Below are 26,009 nucleotides of genomic sequence, written 5' to 3' on the forward strand. Positions count from 1 at the left end.
TCAGCTGAATTATACACTTACTAGTTTATTTAGGAAAGAACATTGAAGTACATACTATCCCCCACATCTTGATTGTAAAGCTCACTGTCCCTGCAAGCAAAACAGTGAAATTGTCCCTCTGATCTATGAATTTATATGCCTTGTGGGTTTTAGTCTTTTTTTTTAAATTTATTTTTAAGAGTAACTGTCATTGTTGCTGTTGGAAAAGAATGGGGATGGTGGGAGTAAAAAGGAGTGGTGAGAAGCAATGGTCCATTCACACACATCCAGAATCTAGGCTTCCACTCGGCAGCTGCAGGTCATGAATTGGGTCTCGTCTTCCACAGCTGCAGAACGTCTGCAGCTGCAGAGCTTGAATCATGTGTCTCGTCCTCCAGAAGGACGGTGGGGGTCCCATGCAGTGGCTGTTACTTGCAGAAACTATTTAGTGGAGGATAGAGGCCTAAGTGTTCAACTGAATTACTAAGCCAAAATAAGTATGCTCTCAATTGAATGCCTGATTCTGATCTCAGATACCTTTTTGTGTGCCATTAATCTCAGAGCATTTGTATCTCTCTAGCATATTTCTGAGCAGCCTCCCAGCCATTCTGAATATGGGCAGTGGGTACCAGATGAACTACCTGAAGTACAAATATCAGAGTTTGTGAGTGTGATACATTTAATATATTAAACCAGTTCACTTACTGTTGCTGTCCACTGGAGAATGTCCTTCCATAAAAAGTTTTCCGTAGGGAATTTCTCTTTAAGTTGCTTTTCAACAACTTGTGGCACAATAAGCTGTGGCTCATTCACTACTGCAGCTAAGATGTCAGCTGTACCCCCAGATCCTGCTAAGATAAGCCAGGGAGCAGAGTTTTCCAAGCCCCTGCAAATTCTCTGTGGTTTTAAAAATACATTTTAGAATGCAATTATGGAAAGACAAAGATAGCCACTTAACTATACCCTGTTCCACCATTCTCTTCCCAGCTAGCTAAGCATCCTGATTTGGGTAACCAAGGTTTAAAAACATTCACTCTCTGGCAGCTTGATGTAGAATCCCCATTTTTTAATCTTGGGGCCAGAATTCGCAAGAAAAAGAGAAGCATTCCATGGGAACTCCTCAGTGAGGCACAGTAATCCTGCTGAGGTTGACTGCAAGTTCTGTAAAGCAGAAATTTCTTGAGGGAACACTACATCTGGCTACTCAGCATCAGCTATGAAACCTGGCAACTGGAAGTTTTTAAGAAGACTGCTGAAAACATCCACCAAGAGTGGCCTTTATGCTGAGTTTCACAATATCAGTAGATGGGAAGAGCCATGTAATCACAATGAGGTGCAGGGGAGGCCATGGAAGTTGTATCCTTTAGAGGTTTATAACCATATTATCCTAGCTGAAATAATGGTAATTCATTACCAGCCATTTTATATTGTGGGGTATGTGACAACCTCATTAGATGTTCAGACCTCAGTGCCAGCTCTCCTCCTGCACTTAAAAAAAAAAACACATGAGAATCCCTGACATACATGATTGTCTACAAGTGATAGTGATGTTAAAAACAACAATCGGCTATTCATTCCCAGCACATAGGTGAGCCCAGAGCAACACCATCCAGTCTTTTCTTGGTCTCTCAGTCTTGTTCTCTAAAGATTTCAAAAGAAGATCAATAGGTTTGCACTGCAAGGCTTTCAACAGCAACAGCAACCATGCAGGAATTGCTGCCATATTAAGCTTATAAAAGAGAAGGTTAAGAATTGACTTGATCAGCGTATATGGAGTGAAGATCTTGGATACTTGAGGGTACTTTAATATAGCAGATAAGGGCTTAACAAAATCCTGTGGCTGGAAATTGAAACAAGAAGAGTTCAAATAGGAAACAAGGCAAAGACACACCGCCAAGGCTGATTCCCCACTTCGGCACTTTGAGTGCAGAAGTTGGGGTCTCACAAGGATTTTTAAAAATTAATACTGGCCACTCCAGGCTTATATTAAACTTCCAAGCTTACAGCTTTTCTCTGACCTTCGGTGGTGGCAGCATCTACCCATCCAAGTGCAAAAACCCCTTTGAGGACCCAGGAATGTTCCCCTCAGAATTCCTTCCTATGGGGTACCCTCAAACCCTTTCTTCCCCCACCCACTGGGAAGAGCTGAGAAAGAAAAACAAAGGAAATCAGCTGTTGCTACCAGCTAATTAAACAACATGTGCACAAACCTCTTAGGACACAGAACTCCAATCCTGTCCTTAAAAAAGGTAAATTTTTATTTAAAAAAAAAAAGAAAAAAAATCTGACAACTCAGGCTATTGCTAGATTTAAAAAGAGCAAATACAAAAATTAAGAATCAAGAATAGCTTTTTTGAGGTCCAGCTTAAAGGTTACAAGCAAAACAAAAGCACCTGAGGTTACCACAGAGGAATCCCACAAGTCATAAAGAAATAAACCTAATCGCGTCTTCCTAGACATTTCCTGATCTACTTACGTTTCTGGGGTTTTAAATGAGAAGTTCCTAGGTATGATCTAATGATTTTTCATACCTGGCCCAAAGCTTCTTACAGCATAGTTCCAGCCCTGTCTCTCCTCCAGGAGAACAACACAGACAAACAAAGGGGAAGTTTCCCCCCCCCCCAATTTTAAAAGGTTCTAGCCTTCCCATTGTCCCTTTTGGTTAGGTGCCCACTCCCTTCCTTTTACCTATCCAGAGAGATTTTTTAACGCTTTACAGGTTAAGCAAGTAGAGAACAACTACTAACGGGGATTTTGTAGCTAACTGGCTGGCTTTTTGCTTTCAAAAAAAAAAAAAGTGAGGGTCATTCACCACTGCAACAGATTTACAAAGTATCTGGTAGATCCTCCATCACTTAGAATCTTTAAATCAAGGCTAGCTGTCTTATTAAAGTGAGATGCTCTAGTTCAAACAATCTGTTGGGCTCAACGTAGGAATTACTGGGTGAAATTCTATGGTCTGTTATGCAGGAAGTCAGTGAAGATAAAATGGAAATTGAAGAAAAACCATGTCACCCAGCTAGAAAGTCTGTTTCCAAACATAATGTGTGGAGCCGTTGGGGAAAAGATCAAAGCTGAATCTTTGGGTCAATTTACAAACGCTGCTAAGACAGAGTTGGCAGTGTACCGCACTGAGCCCACTGTTCCATAAAGAGAAGATCTGGTGGAAATATGATGCTATGAGACCAGCACATACTGGTCTCATAGCACTGCAAATCTGCCATTGTGTTTCCCTGAGTTCTGAGAGGCAGCATTGAATATGCAATGTCTGATCATTGCCAGGAAAAGCTGCCTGGCTACAGGGGTGCTGGAACAATTTGTACAGTGGGGATGCTGAGAGCTATTGAACCAAACTGTAGACCCTGTATATGATGGAAACCACTCCAAGCCCACGGGTGTGGGAGCACCTCTAGTTCCAGCACCTATGCCTGAATAATCTGTTTTTACTTGCTTTGTAAGTAACGGCTAGTATTTCTAATTCACCAGATTTTTTTTCAGATTTCCACTGCTCACTTCCTACGGTGTTAACTAGATGTGTAGTCAGACAGGAAACTTAAGTGATCTGAGGATACTTTTAAAACTAAGCAATATTTCTGTTGAATTTGTTCAAACTGCACTATTTCTTGCAGCAAAGGATGTACTGGTGAAGCTAATGAATATAAGTTGAATTTTTAATTTTTTTGTACTAAAAAATTAACTGTTATACAAATTGTATAATATCTTACTACTTGGATTTGTAGTTGGCACCCAGCAAAACATTCTGCTAAGTATTTTATTTAATATTTGACAGTTACAAAACATGGATTTGTTTACCTCCTTGGGGTATTTTTTAGAATGAATTTTTAAATATCACAAGTAGCTTCTTACCTCAAGTGTTTTTGGTCCTCCATTTACCAGTAAACAAAGCACAGGGATTTCAATGCTACCTGTTCCTGTGAAATAGATGAGAAAATATTTACATTCCTAACATTCATAAAGATGATGATGTGTTGCTGCCATCTTCTGGAAAGCATTGTGCCATCATATTGTCCATGGGCTGAAACAAGAGCAATGGACCCTGAGAACACAGGCAATAGGATGGTTGACAGCAAAGGCTGTGAAAAGCACTATTTTCCAGTGGTTAGCGTGTTAGCCACGGGCTTGGGACAAGGGTTCAATTCCTTGCTGTGCCACAGACTTCCTGTGTGACCTTGGACAATCAGTTAGTGTCTTTGTGCACCTGCCTGTAAAACAGGAATAATAGCCCTGCCCACCTCACAGGCATGTTGTGAGGATAAATGCATTAATGACTGTGAGGTGTTAATGACTCTGAGGTGGCACCCATACTACCGTGATGAGTGCCATCTAAGTACCTAGGATGGATGGCGAGGCCCTGGAAGAACCAGTATTTGGAATGCTAGGTTGAATACAATTAGAACATACACAGCAAATGGATTCTAACTATTGTCCACTTGTCCTGACTTAAAAAGCTGTCAGTGTCCTAGATGCTAGAAAAACAAGATGGTGGTGGCTGTTCCTCTGTTTCCAATAGGATCATGAATGCTTCATATGGAATTAGGGTGATCCTGTTTAACTTTCTGATCCATAGCCTCTGAGCAGATGTTGGGCCCCCAATCCTGAAGGGAGCTCTCTGTAGCCAGACTCCTCACTGCATCTATGCACACGGTTACCATTATAGATGCATAAAGCTGTTTTTTGGTTTTAATTTTAAAAAAATGTACTTCAAACTTTCAACTAAAACTTTTTATAGTGGGAAGTTTTGATGAGTGGTATTGTTAAAAAATGCTGAATTTTTGAGAAAAATGTTTTTTTTTCATTGAAAAATTGTAATTTTGACCATCTCTCCTGATGTGGAGCCATCACACGGGATAAGTCATGTGCATCAAGTTAATCATGTCAGTACATGTTTGCCAGATCTGGGACTAAACTATGCAGAAAAATGTGAAGACAGAATGCAGGAAAAGGGAAAATAAATGGAAAAGTGATATGAATGAGAGGACTATGTAATTCTGTTAAGGACAGATGGCATTTTGGGATGTATAAGTAGGGGCATAGTGAGCAGATTGAGGGACGTGATCGTTCCCCTCTATTCGACATTGGTGAGGCCTCATCTGGAGTACTGTGTCCAGTTTTGGGCCCCACACTTCAAGAAGGATGTGGATAAATTGGAGAGAGTCCAGCGAAGAGCAACAAAAATGATTAGGGGTCTGGAACACATGAGTTATGAGGAGAGGCTGAGGGAGCTGGGATTGTTTAGCCTGCAGAAGAGAAGAATGAGGGGGGATTTGATAGCTGCTTTCAACTACCTGAAAGGGGGTTCCAAAGAGGATGGCTCTAGACTGTTCTCAATGGTAGCAGATGACAGAACGAGGAGTAATGGTCTCAAGTTGCAGTGGGGGAGGTTTAGATTGGATATTAGGAAAAACTTTTTCACTAAGAGGGTGGTGAAACACTGGAATGCGTTACCTAGGGAGGTGGTAGAATCTCCTTCCTTAGAGGTTTTTAAGGTCAGGCTTGACAAAGCCCTGGCTAGGATGATTTAACTGGGAATTGGTCCTGCTTCGAGCAGGGGGTTGGACTAGATGACCTTCTGGGGTCCCTTCCAACCCTGATATTCTATGATTCTATGATTCTATGACTCAGATCTGAGCCAGAATTAACCATACATTTCTTTCTTAATGTTCTGTTAGGTTGCTTCACATCAGCCTACAGTGTGATGCAACTTTACATGATGCAATAACTTTGACCATTTAAAAGTCTGCAGACATGAATTTTTAACCATTTTCACAGCAGCATGCAAAGAAGCTGAAATAGTCATCCTTCACAGTTCCCCAGCTGCTGCATTTATTTCTAGAGATAGCACAACTGCAGTTCATACTGTAAAATCTACCAAGTGCATTTCAAATGGGCCTGCAAGTATGTCTAAAAAAAGTGGCTCCCACCAAAAAACAAAACAAAACAAAAAAACCCTCTGTAGAGTCAAGTGATGAATGCACCAATAAATAGCAAGGGGAAGAGGAGTATTTGGATCAAGTGATTTTTAAACGTCTTTTATTTATTTATCTTTTTTTATTATTAGGTTGCCGGAAATAATGTATAGATCACCAATTCCCTCTCCATGAGATATCCCAGAATAACCGGTGCAGGTGGTGACAGAACTAACCCAGAACTCAGCTGGAGCATGAAGATGACATATAGTGGGGTCAGTTGTGACTTTGTCTTGTACTGTGTGACATGTCTTTGCTATTTGTCTTTAAAATAAAATTCTGGTCTGCAAAGTGACTCTTGCTTAGTTTACAAGTAAAAAGAGGTTATTTCTAAATGCCAGCCCTGCAAACTCAGCCTGAGATTTGAGTCAAACTGGGTTCTTTCCTATATGAATATCATCACCCTTAATAAACATTCTTTAGGCTCATTCTCATTCCCTGTTAGGTTTCAGAGTAGCAGCTGTGTTAGTCTGTATCCGCAAAAAGAACGGGAGTACTTGTGGCACCTTAGAGACTAACAAATTTGTTTGAGCATAAACTTAAGCTTAAGCTTAAGCTTATGCTCAAACAAATTTGTTAGTCTCTAAGGTGCCACAAGTACTCCTATTCTCTGTTAGTCAATGCAGCCGCATTGAGGGCAGAATTTGGAGTTTAGTTAACAATTCTGATGAGTGAGAAGAGAGATTATCTAGCTCACTTTCTGCTAGCTACGTTAGCTCTGCAGATATAGAAGCAAGAAGAAGTGAAAACACTTTCCACTATGGATGGAATTCCCCCTGTGCGGATGATTGGTTATGGGGCCTTATGTAACACTTAAGTCCCATTTTAAACAGGGCTTAAGTAGTTTTAAGTGGTGCATGGACCTTGCACTGTCTTTACAGGGTTGAATTTCTCCCTCAAGTAAATGGACATGACTGAGCATTTCAGCGAGCCCCTCGTTCCATGATGGATGTCATGTCTCCTGGAGTGAGAGCCAGCAATCCATGAATTTGGGGGGATCTAAAATGATAGTACAGTATGCTGAATGCCCCTCTCTTATAGCTGTTATTTGGGGGCACTTAATCTACATTTATTTTCAGTTCTTTAAAGCTTCTTGCATGTCAGCTTTGAGCATTGAAGGATAGCCTTGTGCTTAAGGAGCTAGATTGGGATGTGGGAGTTCAGTTCCCAGCTCTGTGTGTCACCTTGAGTAAGTCACTTAATCCCTTTTTGACCTCAATTTCCCAACAATTAAAAGTGGATAATAATACTTCCTTTATGTCTTGTCTGTTTAGACAGTCCCTGCCCCTAGGAGTTTACCGTCTCTTACTATATGTATGTATGTATAGTGCTTGGCACAATGGTCCCTGATTTCAGCTGGAGGTTCTAGGTGTTACTAGAGTATGAATATTGTGATAACTTGATTGACTAAAAGGTGTAGCCAGTTGTTTGACTACACTTGTGGTTTGTTCCTAAAAAAGTTCAAGAGACCAAATAACCGAACTTAAGCAGATGTATTGTCTAAAGTCAAAGCAGTACAATATGAAGAGGAGACATAAGTACCCTCCTTCCAAGAACCAATCCTTACCTCCCATCATGGTCACTTACACAGAAGGTGTGCATCAAAGATATGCATTTCAGCTAGTATCTATAATATGTTTTTAAGAATTACAAAATTCTTTGCACGTCACTAAAATCCAACCCACTAGTTTGTAACAGTTGCTCAACTTGTTTTTGTTCTGTACTTTTTTTATCTTATCTCTGTTTTGGATACTATATTCCAAACCAGTTTCCATGAAGATACCTATAGTAGGACATAGATTGAATGTATTTTGATTCTGACAGATTTTGCATTTGCTAATACCAAAGCTGACTTAGCTTTACAAAGAGTTATGGGATACTTAGCATGAATGAACAAACATGAGAATAATATCATTCAAATATAAAACTTTGCTAATATTTAATGCATATTGATATGGTGTGCAATTTGTATAACATATACATATTGGCTAACAACTTGATTAATTTCTTTTGCATCTACCTACCTCCATACCCAGTGCGCTGTTCTGAAATGTGTTTCTCCAAGGTGAGCCGTAGTTTAGTAGTTCCATCTGGCTCATCTGGATTTATCTGATCCACCAAAATAAAATGGGAGTGATTGTTGTCAAGGGAGTACAGTGGCCCTTGGCCGTTATCATCTGACTTGTAGCATACAAGATTTTCATTCTAGAAAAGAGAGAGGTTAATCTTTATAAAATAGTTTTATATTTTTATCTGATTTTAGTGGGTTTGCGCTATGTCATAAAAGAAAATAAATATTCAGACACTTCCAATAAAGTCTCTTTTATAAGTTGGGAGAAAGAGAATGGCATCTGTGTGAAAGGTGCCAGGTTGGGCACCAGTAGAAAAATGAAGTCTTCTGAGTCTCCCTTTTGGATTCTGCAAAATATATTGACACCAAACATCTTGTTTGTGATGGGGGCATCAGTTCAGAACTCCTGGAAATATGTTTTTTCTGATCTTAGACAAATGACAAGGGCTACAAACCCTGATGACTGGGGAATAGAGCCTGAAGGGTTCCAAGGACCAAAAGTCTCTGCTAATGGAAATACCCCCATTTACATGGACTTCCATTGCATTAGGTCTGTCTTTACACCAGCAGTTAATTTAGTGCACTATATGTACATACTAATTCAAACTATGCAGCATTACTTTGTTGGCAAGACTATGCATGGTCTAATCGATCAGTTCTGAACTTAGGAGTTGCACTCTCTGGGGAATGGGTCACAAAAAGTGTGTGTGTGTGTTTGGGGAGGGCGTAACCCTTCCTCTTTCTCCCTCTTCCCCTCTCCCATGACCAGATGGGTGGGATATCCTGAAACTTTTTTTTGTTGCAACATGGAGTCACTGCCCAGAAAAGGTTGAGAACCACTGTCTAGGCACAAAGGCTTTATATACACACATATAATTTGCCCCATTCCGGCAATAAATCCCTTCTTCCTGGTGTCCATCTGTTTATTATTTGGGTGTATTGTCAGTGGCAACTCAAACTAGGATTGCCCACCTCTCTTGTCTTCTCTCATCGTGATCCTTTCATTTAGCTCACATTGCAGTAGGATGGTTTTCAATAAATAAGCAAACACGCCTCTTCCCATTCCCCTTCCTCCCCACTGACACTTAACACTGGGCTCTAGCAAGATACAGCCAATTTGTCTGCTCAGTTGTTTTGCTTGTGTGTTGTTTTCCTTTTCCCTTCCCTCCTGCTGTCTTTTTGTTTTGTATGTTTAGACTGTAAGATCCTCTGGGTAGAGATGTCATGTTATGTGTCTGGACAGTTCTGTGCACAGCACTGGTACCATATAAATAATTTAATGACTGGGGCCTGAGGGTTAGGAGCACATTTCAGTAGCCAAGGGCCAAATCCTAGGCCTAGGGGCCCTCTGCAACACCAAGCCCTCTAATGACACAGTTTGGCCAGGGGTCACAAGGAACTGTTGAGGTGTATTCCTGAAGAGCCCAGATCCTTCTTGTTCTCTGGGGCCAAGGATGAGGCACTGAGCACATCTGTGACACTAACTGATAAATAAAAACATGAAGAATTAGCCCCAGGATCAAGGATCTGCAACTGGCTCTCTTGTGCTGTCTTCTTCTGTGTGTACACAGAAACATTACCGTATAGATCTAGATTTTTGCTCATTATCATAAACACATCTACCTTGTTGTTGTTACACTCAGACTATAATAGATACGGCAGTAGTGTGGTCAGAACAGCAGAATTGGAACCCTGATTAAATTCTGGACTCTGCTTTTGGGTCACTTATGATCTTGGGCAAGTAATTTGGGCCAACATTTTCAAAAGAGGTCACTGACTTTATATGCTCAAATTGGGACCATTTGGACCTAATTGTGGAAGAGCTTTGCACCCAGAGCTCCCACTGACTGCCGATAAAACAAGGGTTGCTCAGTACTTCTGAAATTCAGATCCAAAGTATATTAAGCGTGGCACCAAAAATCACAGCATTCAAATTCAACGACCACTTAATGACAACTTCAGCTTTAAACCTGCCTGGCTCAGGTTCCCTATCATATAGAACTGTTTGTTTAACAAACTTCATAAGGGGAAAAAAATTTTTTTTGAGATCTTCAGATAAAAGGTGACATAAGCAAAAAGTATTAGTGGTATCCTATTAATATATAAAAAAGTTCTTCCTCCAAGTTCTTCTTAAGTCAGCATTTTTCTCCTGGACTCTGTACTAATCAAATGTATAATACCGACACCTGTTGGATATTTGCAGCATTGCTTGTTAAGCAGGGGGAGATATCTATGGATTGCCTGCACATGGTGCAAAATCATTATAATCGTAATATAATTTCAGATCTTTCCTGTTCATTCTCATTTTGCTCCTTGGGTTTGTCATCTAGGGCAGCTCAATTGTTTTGCTGCCTATTATTAGTAATTATTTTTGGAGAGGCAGTTCATATTTAAATGACCCCATACTGTAAGTGTTATGAGAAAAATACCTTCACATTGTCCAGAATCTCTCTGTGCTGAATTTTTCCCAGTGAAGTTATTCCTATTGCAACCACTCTTACTCTGGCTGAAGTACTAGCCAGCATGTGATTTTGGACTGCTTGCCCTATATGCCTCGTTATTCCAACACGTAGAGCACTGGTAAAGATCCAGGCACCTGAAATTAATTCAATAAGAACATTATGGAGTTAGTTGCTTTACCATTTGGTATATAAGTACCTCTAACTATGTGTCTGTCCAGGCTGGCTCTAGATATTTTTCGGGCCTCTGAGAAGTCAGATCTTTGAGGCCTCTAGTGGATATCGATAATTTGTGTCATTACATATAGAATCACAGTCTGTACTAAACAGGACACTTTTATTAAAGAAAGCAATGACAAACGATAGGTACAAACAAACATGTTCCAGCTTTGTCATCTTGGTTTAGCAGGGACCATACTCCTATCTGGGATGTTCAATGGAGCACAGAGAATCATCTAGTAGCGGAATGATATTACTGGAAGTACAGATATGACAGTCTGCATATCTGAGGCAGTACTAGTTCTTGGGGCAAGGGGTGGAGGGTGGGAACTGGGGAGGTGACATCTTGCAGTTGGGATGAAGAACTAAATTGGGAGGACTGATTGTGTGATGTTGGAAATGGCTGTTAGATGAGTTTGCTGGGTTGCAGCTCTATGGGAAAGTATCTGACACTCTTTTTGCCTTGCTCTCTGGCGTACTGGAGAGCGGACTCTGCAAAAGAGCCGGGCTCTGTTCATTCTTCATGTGCCTAGGGCAAGCCACGGTGATTACCAGACCTGGATGCTGTAGTGACAACCAAACCACTTGAGGTCCCCCTCACTAAATGATTTAGCATATTCCCCAAACTGTGTCAGTAGACAAAAAAGAAAGTAAAATAAAAATAAGCCAGAGTCCTTAGCAGTGTCCACTTGTAGGTACTGAGATGACTTGCAGCATAGGAAGTTTACACTAAGCATAAATAGAAGCTGCAATGATCTCAATAACTATATCTGTTTATGGTACTTTTGATACTACCTTAGTACTTGGCTTTTTTTAGTAATGAAAAGCAAAACGGCACTGTGACTTTTTTTCCCCCTTTGAACCAGCAAAGCACTATGAACCGAGTATATACTATATTGAGCACTAAAGTATGCTTTAAGCACTTCATAAACTTCAAAATGCAGTTATGCTCATAGGGGCCAAGAAAAAATGGCCTCTTAACTGACAGATGTGTATTCAGAGTCCTGTTTGCCAATTATTGTGTCAATGTTTCAAATACTTTTCATTCCTGTTAGCCCTGCAGTGAACACCAGGTAAAGTGAGCCAGATTCTCTTCTGGTTTCTGCATCACTTAACAAAATTGTCAATCAGTTCCAATAAAAAATTCTTTGAATGGTGAGGATGTGATACCCACAATAGGTCAGTTTGACTTTCAGATTCCAGGTTGAGTTTGACGGGCTGCCAGTTGAGACACAAACACACACTTTTAATCATAAGGTGAAGAGATTCAGGTGGTATTTTTCAGAAGTGCTCTCTTGTCTCAACTCTGTTCCCACTGCAGCCAAGACTGACTTCAATGGAAGTGTAGTTAGGCCAATGCTGAGTGCTTTTGAAAATCCTACCACTACTAGGGAGCTGGAGAGAGAAAACTGATATGGATCCCACTGTGACACTTTTTTCCCCATCACCTTTTAGAGCACAACTGCACTTCAGATGTTTATCAGTTGCAAGAACCACTGTCTGAAGTAATTTGAATGAAGTAGTAATTAATTGAGATAGTCATACTGCAGTAACTTGTATCATTAATAAATATCTTAATACAGGTGTAAGCCACCATCCAGCAAAGCCCTTAAGCATGTGTTTAATTGTTATGCATATGAGCTGTTCCACTGAAATTAATGATGAAAGATTGGCAAATGCTGGATGGGGACTCTTTAGGGTGGAGGTAGAAGAAATTAAGTTTCCAATTTTAGAAGTTGAACCAACCAGTGCTTTCTGCGGCCTTTACAAGTCCTTTTCTTAAGGTGTCCCGTAACCAAGGTTTCATTTGGAAGTTTTCTTCTTCTCCAACTAAAGAGACAACCAAGTTGGGAGCAGGTAGGTTCCATTTGTTGATCATAATATCAAATATAACTCCAGGATGGATGGCACATGGAACTTTAACAAACTGTAATAAACAAAAGGGCACTGAGTCACAAGATAGCAGTACAGTATAACCCCTATCTTTACAAACTAATTGGTAAAATGATACCTCTCAAAATCACAGCAAATACAGAGCATAAGTTGCAGTGTGGTACACTGCATTTCTTTCTTCTTGTCCTTCAAACCACTGTAAAGTGATTTCCAATGCATTGGAGGCATCAGAACATGAAGAGATGCTGACTTGTTCTTCCTCAACATCATTTTTATGTGATTTCCCTCTCTCTCCCCTCTGTCCTCCCATTATGGAAATGGAAGTGGAAATGGTTCATATACCTGGTCATTAGCAAGATTGGTGTTGATCAAATTACAGTTTTACTGTAGAGGATGGGTCAGAGATGTTCTGTATATAATTGGAACAGATGGGAAAAATCCTTCACCATAACAGTGAAATACTTTACTGATAGACCTTAATATTAAAAAAAAGAAGGAGTTTGTCTCCAAGAAGAGCGAGACTTGGCATATCAGGTAAAGGTGGTGTAGGATGTAAAACCTTTTGTGGACAGGAAGCCTGTGCTGGGGTGTACAAACCCCACACCGGCAGTGACAGAGTTTAAGGGGAGCTTGACAACTCAATTAGCCCAATCTGGGTCACCTGCAGGGGAGACAGGTCATTAAGGACTAGACCCAGCTGGGGAGAACCAGACTGGATGTTTCCTGTAAATATAGGGCAAGAAAGAGGTGACCCCGGAGAGAGGTAGTTGTGAGTTTGTGCTCTCTGGGAAAGGAACCACAGAGGGGTCTGTAGGAAGGAGTTTGTACCCTGGGTCTCTTCTTGAAGGGAGAAGGCAGTTGGGGAGAAGGAGACTTCAGAAGCAGGCCTGGGAGAAGAGAAACTCCAGGAGAGAGGCCCTGAGGGTCAGCAGCTTGAGAGGAACCAGGCGTCCAGTGAGAAAGCCCTGTGAAGTGGTGCTCTGTAAAAGAGGAAGGAAGAAATCTGCAGAGGCTGGGAGAGGGGGAAAGAGACTGCAGAGAATTGCGTCTGGGGAGGGCAGAAGAGATTCTGTTCCCTTGAGTTTAGACATCCTGTGTCACAGAGTAACAGTGACATTGGCCCTTTAAGGGTTATGTCTACACAGCGATTAAATACCCATGGCTGGCCTGGGTCACCTGAGTCGGGCTCAGGCAGCAGGGCCGTAAAACTGCAGTATAAATGTTCAGGATCAGACTGGTGCCCGAGCTCTAGGACCCTGTGAGAGGAGAGGGCCCCAGAGCCCAGGCTCCAGCCTGAGCCTGAATGTCTACACAGCGATTTTATTTATTTTATTTTATTTTTAGCCCTGCAGCCCAATCATCATGAGTCCAACCCCGCTGACCTGGGCCAGCTGCAGCCAGGCCATGGGTCTTTTATTCCAGTGTAGACGTACCCTTAGAAGGAAGAGGTTAATGTGCCTGTGGCTGGTCAATTTAGGCTTGAGAGGGCACCTGGCCCTAGAGGGAAGGAGACCTGGAGAGTCAGAGCCTGAGAAGAGTCAGACGCAGGAGGTGGTGTGGTGAGAGCTGCCTCAGACTCTGAGGCAGGGAACAGCAAGGAAGAGCTGGCAGGAGCTTCTTGGGAGAGAGCTTCAGGAGATCTAGTAGAGAAAGCTGAGCTCCTATGGGAGCTGCAACAGGAGTGTTGGAGAGAATCCGAAGAAAATCCGGCTTGGTCAGAAGAGCTGAACCCAGAAGCAAGAAAGCTGTTCTGGGTGCCCCTGAGCAGGGATAGGACTTGCAGGCAGGTCTGCAGGAGTAAAACATTGCAGGAGCGGGGGGCCCTCTGGGTGAAGAAGCGAATGAAAGGTAGGAAGAAATTGGTCACTGTCCGATAGGGATGGCTGGAGAGTGGGGCCCTTGATCGGGGGCAAATGGAAATGGGAACAAAGTGCTGCTGGTATTGACTCTTGAGTGGGTGCTGTGAGGGCAATCTCCCTGGAGAGAGGAATGGGAAAATCCTACTTTGTATGTTTATTACAGAAATTGGAGAATGGTTTGACTTACAAGATTTTAGGGTATTACCGCACTGGTGTATGTGAATAAATTTATGCCCAGGGCAGGCTTCGTATTGGACGCTGAAGGACTATGCCTCTCTTACGGATGAAAAGAAGCAAAAATTGAGGCAGGTGCCTCTGCCAGAAGCTGGTGGGTGTCCCAGGCAGGGCTGACCTATCAAACTCTGGAGGATGTGATTCTCTTTGTGTGACCTGGCTGGAGGGCCATGTCAAAATCTTCAGTGTATTTATCCTCACCACACCCCTTTTGAGGTAGGGAAGTGCTATTATCCCCATTTCATAGATGGGGAACTGAGAATGAGAGACTAAGTGATGCCCAAAGTCACAAGTTTTAGTTTAATACTCTTCATGACACTGGCCAGAACAAAATACTTCAGAAGAAGGTGCAGGAGACCCTGTAATGGACAATTATGGAAAAACTAGCCAATAGAGGGAAGTGTCTGCCCAACCTCCGTCACCTAGTAGTTGACTTTTTTTGTACAGAAAGAATGAGGCTTTATATTCCTTTAAAAAAACAAAATAAACAAATGTTGGATGTTATCCATATAAATATCTAGTTATGTCTTTTAATCCTGTTAAGTTCTTGATCTCACTGGCTTCCTATGGCAATGAGTCCTACTGGTTAATTATTCATTGTGTATCTCCCCAATATCCACAGTGGTGAGGACTGATGCATTATTTAGTTCTTCTTCTTCTTCAATGCCCTTGTCCTCTTCAACCACTGTCTTGACTCCTGTGGAGTCCAGTAGGCTTAACCATTTTGTCACAGACTTCTTGTTTCTGCACTACCTAAATTATTTCTTGTCTATTTTTATGTCTTTGGCTATTTGCTCTTCAAATACTTTCTTAGCCTTCCTAATTTTCATGACCTGCCTTAGTTTATGCTCTTTTCCACTGGTTTCACTTGAGCTGGATTTCTACTTTCTGTTGAATAATCTATTGATAATTCAGTGATGCAGAGTTCAATAATGGGCAAACATTTCTCTGATGATGTATTTACTAAATATGATACATGGTTTTCATCATTGGATTGGCATTAAATGTCTAAAACAGATCAGTGATGTCAATAGGATCAGCCAGAGGAAATAAACCGAAGAGCCTCAGCTCTTAAAATATTTAACAGAAGAGTATAGTACATACAAGTCTACTAGACCATTGTTATAAACTAAAACTAAGGACTGCAACCACATATCCGCATTGTACTAAGCTTTCCCAGCCACCATTCAACTGTGGACATACTCTGATATATAATTATGATCTAATTTCCTAGGGGTATTCATGTGTGTTGTCTTCATTCTATAGCAGTGTGCTTTGGAAGTACCAGTGACTTAACATTTATTTATGGCACTTTAAATCACATACTGTTTTGCTTCCAATAAGGCTTCCTTTTGTTATATACTATAGAAGGTATTGTTTTTTACATAAGGATGAGTACAAATTACAAAACAACAGAAACAAAAGAAAAAGTGTTCAAATCATCTATTTATACATATTCCCTCCAACAAAATATGCTTCTTCAAGGAAGCCTTAACCTGTTTTAAAAAATCTTCTGAACAGTAACCTATATAACTCTCAACATGTGCACCATTCACACAAGCCATTGTGTGATCTTATCATTAACACCCTTTATCATTGCCTCCATGAATCTGATGCTTCCTTCTCTTTTTATCTTAATTTTGTTATAAGGTCTTCTGGGTGCAGACTCCAAGAGGGACTCCAGCCCCTACATGCTATTCTGATGGTGTATTAGGATGGTAAAGAAGCCCACAAGAGGCCAGGGAGGATTCCCCAGGGATAAACTTTGTATCGGACCACCTGTCCTTGCCTTGTGCTGGCCTGTTGGCATACTGTTGTGTGCTGGGGATAGAACCAAGGATGGGGAAACAAATCAAACCACTGTGGCTGGTCTGGTAATGCTGTGGAGGCTGCTATAACTGAGAGCATCTCCTATGGCTGCCTAAATAACATCAGGGAATGTTTGTTTTGGTCCTGCAGCAGCCTACAGTCTGAAAGGCAGAAGTTTCCTACCTACAAGTCCCCTGGGCTGTGCCTTCCAGAGAGATGCAGCATAGAATTTGATCATCTGGTTTAATTTATTTTGTATTGCACATTTATAGCGAGCTATGCATAGGCCAAGATTTTAAAAGTGCCTTGTGATTTCTGGGAACCTGTTTGGTGTGTGTGTATGATTTTGTGTTTTTGTTTTGTTTTTTTTAATGCCCAACTTGAGACATCTTAAAGGTGCTTGATGTTTCAGAGAATGGGTGCTCAGCCCTTTCTGAAAATCAGGCCCCTTAAAAGTCGTAGCAATTTTTTAATCACTAGTCACGTTTTTTAATCTTGGCTGCTAGTAACCACTTTAAAAGTATATTTGTGGCTGGAGTTTAGATAGGAAATCCCACTGTACTTTTGTATCTTTCCTCCCTTTTCTTTTGCATCTGCCTATTTTGAATGCATGAGTTTGTTACCTCTGTATGGTCACTAAACCACACACTGCTGTGGCATCTGAGCACCTTCCAAAGTTTAAAAAATAAATAGGTGACTGACATAGATGACAGGTTTCAAATCAGATGTCAAGAATTATAACATTCATAAACCAGTCGGAGAACACTTCAATCTCTCTGGTCACGCAATCACAGACATGAAGGTCGCTATCTTAAAACAAAAAAACTTCAAATCCAGACTCCAGCGAGAAACTGCTGAATTGGAATTCATTTGCAAATTGGATACTATTAATTTAGGCTTAAATAGAGACTGGGAGTGGCTAAGTCATTATGCAAGGTAGCCTATTTCCCCTTGTTTTTTCCTACCCCCCCCCCCCAGACGTTCTGGTTAAACTTGGATTTAAACTTGGAGAGTGGTCAGTTTGGATGAGCTATTGCCAGCAGGAGAGTGAGTTTGTGTGTGTGTGTGTGTCCCCGGGAAAAGGGGGGGGGGGGGAGTGAGAGAGCCTGGATTTGTGCTGGACATGACCCACCTTGATTACCATGCACATTGTAGGGAGAGTGGTCACTTTGGATGAGCTATTACCAGCAGGAGAGTGAGTTTGTGTGTGTGGTTTTTGGAGGGGGTGAGGGGGTGAGAGAACCTGGATTTGTGCAGGAAATGGCCCACCTTGATTATCATGCACATTGTGAAGAGAGTTGTCACTTTGGATGGGCTATTACCAGCAGGAGAGTGAGTTTGTGTGTGGGGGGGTGGAGGGTGAGAAAACCTGGATTTGTGCTGGAAATGGCCCAACTTGATGATCACTTTAGATAAGCTATTACCAGCAGGACAGTGGGGTGGGAGGAGGTATTGTTTCATGATCTCTGTGTGTATATAATGTCTGCTGCAGTTTCCACGGTATGCATCCGATGAAGTGAGCTGTAGCTCACGAAAGCTCATGCTCAAATAAATTGGCTAGTCTCTAAGGTGCCACAAGTACTCCTTTTCTTTTGACATAGATGAGGTTGTCTCCTTCTCTGTGTTGTATATTGGGTAATAAGTGACACCTGAGTCTTGAAGGTGTCATTTGGCTGAATATGATTGTGAATGCAAATGCATGTGTGTGTCCTGTAGCGAAGTGGCTCTCAACCTTTCCAGACTACGGTACCCCTTTCAGGAGTCTGATTTTGTCTTGCCTACCCCCCAAGTTTCACTTCACTTAAAAACTACTTGCTTACAGAATCAGACACAAAAATACAAAGTCACAGCACACTATTACTGAAAAATTGCTGACTTTCTCATTTTTACCACATAATTATCAAATCAATTGGAATATAAATATTGTACTTACATATCCATGTATAGTATATAGAGCAGTATAAACCAGTCCTTGTCTGCATGAAATTTTATTTTGTACTGACTTTGCTAGTGCATTTTATGTAGCCTGTTGTAAAACTAGGTAAATATCTCGGTGAGTTGACATACCCGCTGGAAGGCCTCTGCGTACCCCTGGTTGAGAACCACTGCCATAGAGGCAGTGGTGTCTAGTGGTTTGAATACAGGGCTAGGAGCCTGGGATGCTTGAATTCTCATCCCACCTTCGCCACTGATTCACCTTAACATTACTTTGCACTTTACACATTTTGGGGCAGATCCTCAGCTAGTGTAAATCAGTATAACTTCATTAGGTCAAAGTAGCTATGCTGACTTACAGCAGCTGAGGATCTGCTCAGAATCCCATGCCTTCATCAGCACAAGGCTTGTTGAATATCTAAGAGGAGAGGCGTTCTGGAGTCTCAGTGACTGTGGAGGACTTGACTCGGGGGAGTTTTACTAGGTAGCATCCAAGACCAAGATTATGGATATGGGATGGGCAGAAGGTAACAGAAACTTCTTCTGGAAGTGCAGGGGGATGAAGTCAGGGTAGAATTTCAATAAATAAATAGGCAAAGGGTACATTTAAAAATGTTTTAAATAAGTAGAAGTTTAAAAAATAGATTGATTGGGCAGAAGCTGAAATAGGCAAATGATATGCAAATAAACAAAGCTGGGAAGGGTAAAATAAACTAAAAGTGTAAATGGTTCAAAGCCATCCAGTTGTGCATGATGCTTGTTTATGTAGCTAAGTGATCTTATTACTGTCACCCCCCCTCCTTTCTTCTGGTTTGTTGCATTTATTTGTGTCTTATTTTAAATTAGATTGTAAGCTCTTTGGGGCACGAACCATGACTTCACATGGGCTTGTACAGCACATAGCACTGATGTAGGGTGACCAGATAGAAAGTGTGAAAAATTGGGATGGGGCGGGGTAATAGGTCCCTATATAACAAAAAGCCCTGAATATCGGGACTGTCCCTATAAAATTGGGACATCTGGTCACCCTACACTGATGCCCTGCTCCTGTTTTTGACCTTTGCACACTACTGTAATGCAAACCAAATAATTTGACAATAGGAATAGAAGTCAAGAGCCTGAAGTTCCTTAATGGGAGAAGTATCATACCTTCCCTCGTTTCTTTCCGGAAGCCATGAAGTCAATTTCTCCTGTACAGTATGGCAATTCCCTTCTGAATGCTTCTTCTTTGACATTACTGCAAAGTTTGGCTTCTGTGTCTTCCATTGGAGCAGTGGTATGATAATTATTGTAGATAGATTCTCTGAAATAATGGAGCACTTAAAGATGAGAGTTCAAAAATATTCAGGTTAGATTGGGAAAGTAAAAAAATGTACCAAAGTTAATAAATGACAATTAATCTTCATTCAAAGTGTTCATATGTATTCCCCTATTTTACCCTTTAGCACAGGAGTAGTCAGTTATTTTTTTGTTGAGGTCCTCATTTCTTGGTCAAGGTCCAGACCAGAGAAAATAATTAAAAAATTAATAACAATAATTATAAGATTTTGGAGTCTGTTCAAAAGCATCTGGCTGTCTGGATTTGGCCCACTGTCTGCCTATTGACTACCTCTGCTTTAGCATTTTGTCTTAATGTTAATATGTTACAGTAGTAGCATAACATTATGTTACAGCTAAGACTGGAGTCCAATTTGCTAAGTGGCGGGAGGGCTGCCTTCTATTATGCATATATATAGCAGAGTTTAGGATCAAATTAGATGAGACAAAGGAAGTACTATTATACTCATCTTGCAGCTAGGGAACCAAAGCACAAAGATTTGAAGTGAGTTGCCCAAGGTCACATGGGAAATCTATGGCAGAGCCAGGAATTGAACCAAGGTCTCACAAGCTGAAAAGAGGGGCCTTGGCATGAAACAACAGCTGTGGTGGTGGCAGCAACTAGCAATGTTTGTGTTGCAACTTCTTGGTGTTATCATCCCATTGTGCTACCCTGATGCTACGCTGTTGTGTAGCAACCCAAAATAACAAAGTTGATGCTTTTGTACTGGCCTGAAGCTACTTGGGGGGAGGTTCAGCCCTGCTGTTCATGAGAATGACTCACTGATTGCATGTGTCTCATTTGCAGTCTGTGAGACTTGAATGGTCTATAGTTGTTGGGCACAACATAACAGTCCCACACTCCCATCCGTACGTGGATGTAGATATGCATCTGCAGAAGAGGGAAAGCGCACCAAGACAGCATGCTCCCAACGTTGCAGAAACTCACCTATAACCAAAATCATGAGACGTCTCTAAATGCATTAACCTGTGTGAATCTAATGGAACCATGCTATGTAGTGGGGTTTAAACCAACAATGCAGTCAGTGCAATCTGTTTGTCATGTGTCTGCTACTCTCCCACAGACTGGCTGAAGATGATTAATAATCTATCATGCTAGGGTTGAAAAAAGCAAAACCACCCTACACCTGTGTGAAAATTGTGTCTAAGTGTATCCCTCAAATACCTAGGCACGCCTCAACCTGTCCTCCCTTTTTGTATTGTCATCCCCTTGGAAGTTTCTGTTTGTGAATGAGCATTTTCCTCACAACTACTGCTTATTCCAATGAAACACTTGCCAGCCCATCTGTGAGTGACTTCAAGAAACAAGCAGCCAAACTATCAGTTATTAAAAGTGAATATGCCCAAATCTTGTGTGTATATCCATGACAAAAACAAACAACTTCCCCAGTGCTTTTAACAAGACTTTGCCAGAGTCCACAAGCCCCAAAAACTGACTGAAAAATCCAGGTCTCCTTTTTTATATGGAATGTGGATTATTTTTTTTTACTAAACAAATGTTTCCACGTTCTTCGTCCTTTTAAAAAATTAGGTCTGTGCCAGCAAGTCAGCACTCATGAGTGCCTCTAGAATAACAGGCTAGAGTGGTTAGAGAGTAAAAATCCTGTAAATGAACAGATTCTGTTTCAAGGTGACATGCCTTACCACATCAGATGTGAGCATGCTGTCCTCCTCTTCAAGTCCCATGCACAGCCTGCATGATATCTATTTCTCTGCTTTCTCCTTTTACATTCCCTCTTTCTATTCTCTTCACCTTTAGTAACTGTCCCTTCCGCAGCCTGCTCCCACTCTTGACTTCTAAACAGCTTTGCAACCCTTCCTTCATACAGATTGCCATGCTTCTACCTTCTCTGTGAAGTCCCTCATCCCACACAGTGAAGTGTTTGCTGATACATAACTCATTTTTAAAAAAGCATGGGACCTACAAGCTATATGCTCTTCTTCATTCTTCAGTCCTGCTGCTTTTGGTCACTTTCCAAACTTTCTCCCTCATCTGTATGTTATCTGTTTAGATGATGAGATTTTTGTAGGATGGGCCTTGTCTTCATGCCCTTCTGTCAAGCTCCTAGCACTCTGTTGGCTCTAGACAAATAATAAATAATCACAGTAACTGATTGCCAGACAAATAATGGTAAAATTCAGGCTATATAATGAATTAACAGGAGAGAGTTGTGGATGGGGGAGGAATATGAGAACTATGTCTGGCCACATGCATATGGATTTCCCTCAAGTGTGGAGGTATCTGGATCTGAGGGTTTTGGTTCAGGTCCATCGCTACCTGTGAAGTTATAAAATCTCCATTGTAGACGAATTATATTTACCTTAAATAATGGGATTTCAGATTCACTCCCTTTCTTAGATCATCACCATATTACCACCAAACTCCTATTTTATTTAAATCCACTTTGTCATTGGAGATTCTGTTCTCTCTTCTAACTTTGAGGACAATATTCTGGAAAAGAATACATTTGGTTTAGAATACTCTGTAATTTGCTTTTGGCAATTATCCTTTTACAATGGAATTTTATTCACTGAACAAAAGATTCTGATGAGAATACAGGTTTGAACTAATAATGTGAATTTAAGGCCGCATTCACTATGGCCCTGGACAGTTATTGATACCTGGGCAAAGTACTACCAAATCAGAAAGGGTAACATGTGACGTTCATTTTGCACTGGTGCAAATGACTGCACAGAGTATTGGTAGATTGGGCCCAATAAATTTTATATAAACAAGGAAGTAAAACGTGATTATGAGAAATTTTATTGTTAAAAGCTCACCTACAATCCTTTACCCATGGACAAAGTCTTACTAGTGTCCATAGTAGATGCAGGCCAGGAAGTAAGGCAGGATATAGCCCCAAGGCTAGATGGAAATCTGTTAATCAAAAGTATCTGCTATATTTTATGGCATTGTAGTAAGACTCCTCCTTGGACTCATCTTGAAAGTTTGAATCTGAATTCAAACTTGACCAAAGTTTGGGGATATTTCGATCTGGAGGGTTGGTTTGGGCCTTAGAGATGGGCCTACATCACAAATTTCAGGTCTGGAACCAGATCTAAATTTATCCAAACTTTGGGCATGTTCTATCCAGGATTTTTTTCCAGGACAAAGATGCTCAGATGGTGAGACGTATACTTTCTGGGTATCCACTGATTAACCCTATTAACAACCTCTGGTTATATACAGAAGTTTCTGTCTGGCATTTGGATAGTTATTTTTACAGGTACAATCCCCTAGACTGACACTAATTCTGTGACCCTACATCTGACCTGCTCTTCTGGACACTAGATAGGCAACAGTGGGGCAATAATAAAGGACATTCATACAGTGATCAAGACATGGGGGCTTCAATCACTGGCCTGGTTTTTGATAATTCTGGAGCCAATGTTAGTAATAACCAGTACAGCTGCCCAGCAGATACGGTTGTGATCCAGGAAGGCATGCCTGCATTATACAAAGCAGGAAAGGTGGTTCTGACAGTAGAGTGTCAAAACATCAACCCTGAAATTGGGCACAATATATAGAGTGGGCAATCAGATTAGATGAGACATTGAGCTATTCTGGTATGGAATGTCTTAGCTTCCTGTACATTTTGTCCAGGTGATATTGCAGATAATTCCAACAGATGGCACTGCATTTCTTAGTAAGAACTGACTCTAGTTCCAGTGTTTACTTATTCCCCTTGTATCTATTCTCTAATCACCCATGAATAAATAGTCAGTTGGACTCTTAATATGGTTGCACTTAAATGCTGATTCTGTTGCGTGTCTGGCATAGCACTGTGACAAGCAGTAACTGATGAAACTAGTAAATGTTGCTTTTGTATTTAATGCTTTTTGGAGGGGACGTTCATAGATTCTAAGGCCAGAAAGGACCATTGTGATCATCTAGTCCTATATAACAGAGGCCATAGAACTTCAACACTGTAAGGGGCACTCTGTGCATTTAGCAAAAACATGAAAACAAACTCCATGAAAATAGCATGACTCACTTGCCATAAAGATCATATCCAAACGATTTGCAGATATTGCCTTCAAATGCAAATGTCAAACCCTGGTTTTGCGCCACTGCTGTTTTGCATTTGTCGTTCCAGGCAGCTATGGAATGGAATCCATGTGATTCACAGAACAATGCAAACATCCTAGCATCCAGATCACTTGCACTTGTTTCCATTTTCAAAATGGAGATGGACTTACACTGAAATACCTACCAGAAGCCTCAGGTTTTCTTCACCTTCCCTAAAGTTTTCTAAATGAGTACAGATTATCTTTATTTTAAAGTTTCCGCTGTCATGGTCAGCCATCACTGTGCTGAGCTAGAACACAACATTGTTCTTTTAAGTGCCTGCTTTTTATTTGAAACTATGCACTGCAATGGGACTCTAGCAGGTATTGAACATAGAGCAGCAAATGAGTTGCATTTTCGCCTAGGTATTTAATATGCTAGGCAGCAGTGAAGAGGAGAAACAAAAATAAATTCTGTTATTTCCTCCTGGATTGGTCGGTGTTTGTTCTTTACAAAACAAACCTTGCATTGACAATGTTTTGATTAATGATCTATTACAATTAATTGTAATTTCATTGGGCTCCTCTTATTCTTGGACCTCCTTGAAATGCTTCCCTTTGAAGTCAGTGGAAAGACTCTCATTGGTTTCAATAGGCATTGGATCCAGCCCTAAAACTGCACTGGACTCCAAGTGCACCATGTTACCGCTGTTGGGCCAGATCTTCACATGGTATAAGTCAGCATATTCCACAGAAGTCAGCTGAGCTTTGTTGATTTGCATCAGCTTAGGATGAGGTCCATTGTTTGATTGTAAGGATCCAGGAAAAGTATTAATCAGAAAAGGCAGATAGTGGCAAACGGGAGATTAGCCCATGTACTGATGGGGAAAATTAAAAACATGTCCTTCCAAGAAGGAGACAGGAATTTGCCATAAGCAGAACTGATTGAAAAACCTGGGGGAAAATATTTTGCTTTTTCTCCCCTCCTAAAATTTCAATTAAAATTTCATTGTAAAATCAAATTTTCAGAAAATTTCAATGAGCTCTAATTCTGAGCTTTTCTACTCTCTGTGAGGCCAACAGATGCCCAAATCTAAACAAAAATAACTGATTTTAAAAGGTGAGCAGTAGGGGGGAAAAAGTGAAATGAGAATTTCCCACCAATCTGTGTGTGTGTGTAATTTAAAAACCAACCAACCCCAAAGCCCAAACACGCTGTATTTGACAGCCTTACTTTAGGTATGGATCAGGTCTAGGTAAATAAATCTTTTTAGAACTTTACTATCTATATAAAAATATAGGTGGTATTAATATTAGTGGGTCAAATCCTGACCTGGATACTCCCATTGTCTTTAGTTTCCAATGTCCATGGAAAGAATGTGACTAATTAGACTGTAATCGAAACACAATAGCCCAGAAAACTATTTCAAACTAGCCTAGCAAGTTAATACAATTTAAAAAAAACAACAACAAATGTCAGTGCCACCTACACATAAATAAACATCATTTATACCTAGTGATGGCCTAAGTGTGAATGATTCACTGTGTGATCCAGTCTCATGAGTCACTATCTCTGTGAAAAGTTTCAGAGTGAAGTAGTTTTTTAAAGGCACGCTGTCAGGACTGGGCCATTATAAGACTGGGGCCTGTAATACCATGGCCTAATACTATAGCACAATTTGTTACCACCCAGACTGCCAGTCCTGAACCATGATTTACCTGTGTTGGGGGCTTCTACGTTGTGACTGGTCCCTACCACAGCGGCCGCTGAAGCTCAGACAGGACCCAAACTAGATCTGTCTTGGTCCAAGCAAACTGTTGGCCAGAACTATGTTTTCTGAATGGCGCCGGTGGCTGGTGTAGACAAGGCCCAGACATGTTATGGTATCCCATGATGATGTAAATTATTCCATAAGTACTACCAGGACACCCAGCATACCTGGGCTATAGCACACTTTTAGGTGTCATCATAATGTATTTGTGTGTAGGCAGGGCCAGATTGTTATATAATGGTGTACACAATCATGTAATAGTCCAAGCCAGTTGGATTTACTGGTAGAACCCAGGCTGTCACACAGGGTTGTGTAAGCCATTTCTTAATATGGGTTAAGACGGTGCCCATTTAAGCCCTGATTCAGTACAGCACTTATGCATATACTTGTTGAACTAAGGCCTAAATCCAGGTGGAAAGGGGTCCCGCTCCCACATGGAAAGGCGG

The 26,009-nt window shown here is 41.0% G+C and overlaps 1 protein-coding gene across 1 annotated transcript in view; it reads right to left on the bottom strand.

Annotated features, from left to right (window-relative positions):
* TRPM5 (transient receptor potential cation channel subfamily M member 5) overlaps positions 1 to 26,009 on the bottom strand; it is a 78,311-nt gene that overhangs the window by 36,689 nt on the left and 15,613 nt on the right. The window contains exons 3-8 of the mRNA XM_073350321.2: positions 19,595 to 19,748; positions 12,462 to 12,642; positions 10,467 to 10,633; positions 7,991 to 8,171; positions 3,847 to 3,911; positions 685 to 876 (exon numbers count right to left, since the gene is read on the bottom strand). Of these exons, the coding sequence (XP_073206422.1) occupies positions 685 to 876; positions 3,847 to 3,911; positions 7,991 to 8,171; positions 10,467 to 10,633; positions 12,462 to 12,642; positions 19,595 to 19,748 (940 nt within the window). The remainder of the gene's footprint in view (positions 1 to 684; positions 877 to 3,846; positions 3,912 to 7,990; positions 8,172 to 10,466; positions 10,634 to 12,461; positions 12,643 to 19,594; positions 19,749 to 26,009) is intronic.

The sequence above is a fragment of the Lepidochelys kempii genome, chromosome 6, assembly GCF_965140285.1.
Source record: "Lepidochelys kempii isolate rLepKem1 chromosome 6, rLepKem1.hap1, whole genome shotgun sequence".
Lineage (NCBI taxonomy): Eukaryota > Metazoa > Chordata > Testudines > Cheloniidae > Lepidochelys > Lepidochelys kempii.